A 3,917-nucleotide genomic window follows, 5' to 3' on the forward strand; every position below is an offset into this window, starting at 1 on the left:
AATTGTACATTTGTATTATAATTTTTCCGCGCGACCTTTACATGATTTATGAAAATTGCGGTAGTAACTTTTAATTATTTGGCGCTTAGTGCACACAAGTACAACCCTCAAAAGCTGAAAGATAATAATGCAACCATATGCTTCAGAATCAGATAGGTGGCGATAAAGATGACCACACATTTCAACTATCACCCGGTTTTGCGTTGAAATGGGAATCTTATTGCGCACAAGCGCTTCCTATACATATACATATGTCACATTCCTAGCGAAACCTCCCAACTTGAAACCACCATCACCGCGATCACCGGCTTGGAAGCCTTCGCTGCAAAGTCTAGCTTGCTTACTCAACCATGGCGTACAGAGTGCTGGAGGTCACCCTCCTGTCGGCCAAGGACCTGAAGAACGTGAACCTGATCACGCGCATGGAGGTGTACGCCGTTGCCACCATCTCCGGCGACCCGATCACGCGGCAGTGCACCCCGCCGGACCCCCACGGCGGCCGCAACCCGACCTGGAACGCCACGCTCCGGTTCTCAGTCCCGCCCACCGTGGACGCAACCACGGGCGGCGGCTGCCTACACATCCTCCTCCGTGTCCAGCGCATGTTTGGCACCGACCGTGACGTCGGCGAGGTCATCGTGCCCCTGACCGACATCCTCGCCGGCGTCGGTGATCACGGCGGCGACGACCTCAGCGGCCCTACACTGCCGCAGTTCGCCTCGTACCAGATCCACAAGGTGCACCGCACTGAGACGTGCGGCGAGCTTTACCTGACGTACCGTCTCGGCCCCGTCGTCGGGACGCAGCAGCAGGTACCCATGTGGGTAAGGGGCGACGAGCTGCCTGTCGTGGCGTACCCGGTGCCGGAGAAACTGATGCGGCCGCTGGCTGCCCCTCAGGCTTTCTGGCCCGGGCAGGTAGCCGCGCATCCGCCTACGAAACCAGCGGGCTATGTGGCTGTGCCGCTGTCGACAGCAAAACCGACCGGGCATGTGCTCTCACCGCCGCCAACAAAACCTGCCGGCTATGTGGATGTCCTGTCTTCGAGTGTAAAACTACCCGGGCATGTTGATGTGGGAGTGCCGTCTCCGAAACATCCGGGTTACGCGGCCGTGCCACCGTCTCCGAAGCCAGTCGGACATGCCGCCGTGCCGCCGTCTCCCAAGCAATCCGGTCAGGCGCTGTCCATGCCGCCTTCTCCGAAACCATCCGGGCAGGCGGTGTCCATACCGCCTTCTCCAAAACAAGTCGAACGGGTGGCGTCCATGCCGTCGCCTCAGACACCAGCCACACAAGCCAGGCATGTTATGTCCATGCCACCGTCTCCGAAACCATCCGGGCAGGCGGTGTCCATGCCGTCTTCTCCCAAACATGTCAAACGGGTGGTGTCCATGCCTCCGCCTCAGACACCCGCCAGGCCTGTGGTCTCCATGCCACCATCCCCTCAACCAGCAGGGCAGGCACTGTACATGCCGCCTTCTCCAAAACAAGTCGAACGGGCAGTCTCCATGCCCCCGCCACAGACACCAGCGAGACCTGTGGTATCCATGCCGCCGTCAACAAATCCAGTGGGGCGTGGGGTGTCCATGCCTCCCCCAAAACCAGCAGGGCAACATGTTTCCATGCCGTCATCTGCAAAACCCGCCGGACATGTCACCGTGCCATTTTTGACTTCACACCCATCCGGTCATGCAATGCCGTCGTCTCCAAAACCAGCCGGTGGGCATGTATCTGTGCCGCCGTCTCCAGAGCCAGCCGCCGGACATGTGTCATTCCCGCCATCTCCAGTGCTCTACAGCGGGCACATATCCATGCCACATTCTCCAAAACCGGCTCTCCATGAGGCTGTGTCACCGGCACCGCCTCCGAAATCTAACGGGCTCGTAGCTGCCAACTTGCCGGCGACGGCAAATAATTCCAGCAACATGGAGTTTGGGTGGGGGCTGGGCGCCGGGCTGGTCAGCGGCGCGATCAGCGGGATGCTGGCCGGCGGTAAGAGTAGAAATGACCGTGTATTCACCGGAAGTCGTTCCGTTCGGCCGTAGCCGTGGACTTTCTGGGTTGAAGGGGTCCGGAAGAGATGTTTGCACGCTGAGTAATGTAATAGCTAAGTAAGTAGTATGTACCACACACTACCAGAGTTTCTGGATATGCGCGCGTCGTACAAACGTGTACAATGCAAGGACTGGAGGCATTGTCTTACGTGTGTTGGTATATGCGACTATGCGCGAGTTTGTAGCTAGCTAGATCATGAATGAAGATCTTGGTACATGTATGTATTTCTGGACTAAACTTGTACGCTGCTAATGAAGTTTCATATAGGTGTCAACTGTAAATTGCATAATAAACGAACCTACATTGGGGTTGGATTTGCTCAAAATCACAGCTTATTCAAAATTTATGTAAGACAGACAATAATGTGGCAGGTTGTTGTTGTTAGGTCTAAAACATTCAAGAACAACACAAGATCTACTTGATAGACATCTAGAACACCTAGTGTGCAATGACAGAGAGGATAGAGATTGTTATTACGAATTCCTGGAGATGCCATCATCGCCTGCTTGTTACAGGCGTGAAGTAGAGATGTTGTGGACGATCTGGGGATCCTCCTGATCCCCTCAGGTTTCCAGCGGCACTGTCCTGGTACCGCCGGAGTGTAGGCCGGTCTTCCCGTCGCTGCTGCGCTCCCCTAGATCGGTAGGGCTTCTGGATTTGTGGGGAAACATATGATCTGATCGTAAACCAGGTGAAAAAACAATCGCTGCTAGGCTTCCCCTTTTATATAGCGTAGACGACAGGGGACAAAACCATCGAGTTGGTTTTGGTGCCCCCGATCAGGGCGCGTCAGATACGTACGAGGTGGTCACGAACGTTGGTTCGTGGGCCTCCTCCTTAACATTATTTTGACTGACTCGTTTCTATCCTTTGTTTTCTGTTAAAACTGACAGGTCAACCAATAGTGGCACATAACAATATAGTCAGTTCCATGTATCTTAACATGTTGAGCCCATCAGGAAAACCCAACACTGATTCCCCTTAATTTTTCTCCCCTCTTATCTTGACAAGAATTAAGACCATGCAGCATTGTCGCTATTTTTTTATCTTTTCAAAATTGATAAGCACAGATGCTACCCTGATTTTGTAATGAATTTGTACACTTCTGTAAGAATTTTCAGAAAACTTACATTTTCATAGTATATGTTTAGTGTTGATGAGTTTGAATCCAAGTTTGTACAACATAGTTGTTGTTTTGTGGATGGCAGTTGTGTGGTTATCTGAAGGATATGATTAGACATGGGACATCTTATTTCTTGTTCTTTTCACTTCAGGTTTCTGTTTTTTTGTTTCGTTTTAGGCCTGGTGCCACTGTGTTGTGCATTCTGTATATATATATTATTTTTTTTGCGAATTATTCTGTATATATATTTGATGTAGTAGTTTTCACCATGTTTTTCCTTACTCTTTCATTGCGACTTGAGTTTGATTTCATTGAATTTTTTTCCATCTTATCGCCAAGCTTCTGCATTTCTTTACCAAGAATTCAGAATTTTCTTTCCTTTTCGAACCATTTGAGTCGATGAGAACAAATCTACCCGTGAGCACATTGTATCTCAAAATGCTATCAAATGGAGGTGACGGCTTGGAGAGACAAGGTTCAGCTGGCACACCATGTAGTCCTGAATAAGTCATCTTTGAAATTATTTTTTATTCGTAATCCTAACGTTATTGTGGAACTCAAGAGTTGTTGCAGAGCAGGCATTACTCAATTCCTTAAACAGATAATTGTGCTATGTTCCATTGTTTTCTGTTATAAGCTTGTTTATTTTAAGAGAGGTGAACATGACAACTCATATTACTACGTATACTAAAAGCCTCAACTCAACAATTGGAGTGTACATGGAATTCGACATTTCCTA

The 3,917-nt window shown here is 50.1% G+C and overlaps 1 protein-coding gene across 1 annotated transcript; it reads left to right on the top strand.

Annotated features, from left to right (window-relative positions):
- The first annotated feature begins 293 nt into the window (after nucleotides 1-293).
- Nucleotides 294-2,357, top strand: LOC124676591 (vegetative cell wall protein gp1-like). Its single transcript, XM_047212629.1, has one exon. The coding sequence runs from the start codon at nucleotides 351-353 to the stop codon at nucleotides 2,043-2,045; it is 1,695 nt and encodes a 564-aa protein (XP_047068585.1). The 5' UTR covers nucleotides 294-350; the 3' UTR covers nucleotides 2,046-2,357.
- The last annotated feature ends 1,560 nt before the right edge of the window (nucleotides 2,358-3,917 follow it).

The sequence above is a fragment of the Lolium rigidum genome, chromosome 7, assembly GCF_022539505.1.
Source record: "Lolium rigidum isolate FL_2022 chromosome 7, APGP_CSIRO_Lrig_0.1, whole genome shotgun sequence".
NCBI classification, from domain to species: domain Eukaryota; kingdom Viridiplantae; phylum Streptophyta; class Magnoliopsida; order Poales; family Poaceae; genus Lolium; species Lolium rigidum.

What these genes read in the sequence shown, in the direction of transcription:
- LOC124676591 (XM_047212629.1), top strand. Translation starts at nt 351, where the DNA reads ATGGCGTACAGAGTGCTGGAGGTCACCCTCCTGTCGGCCAAGGACCTG.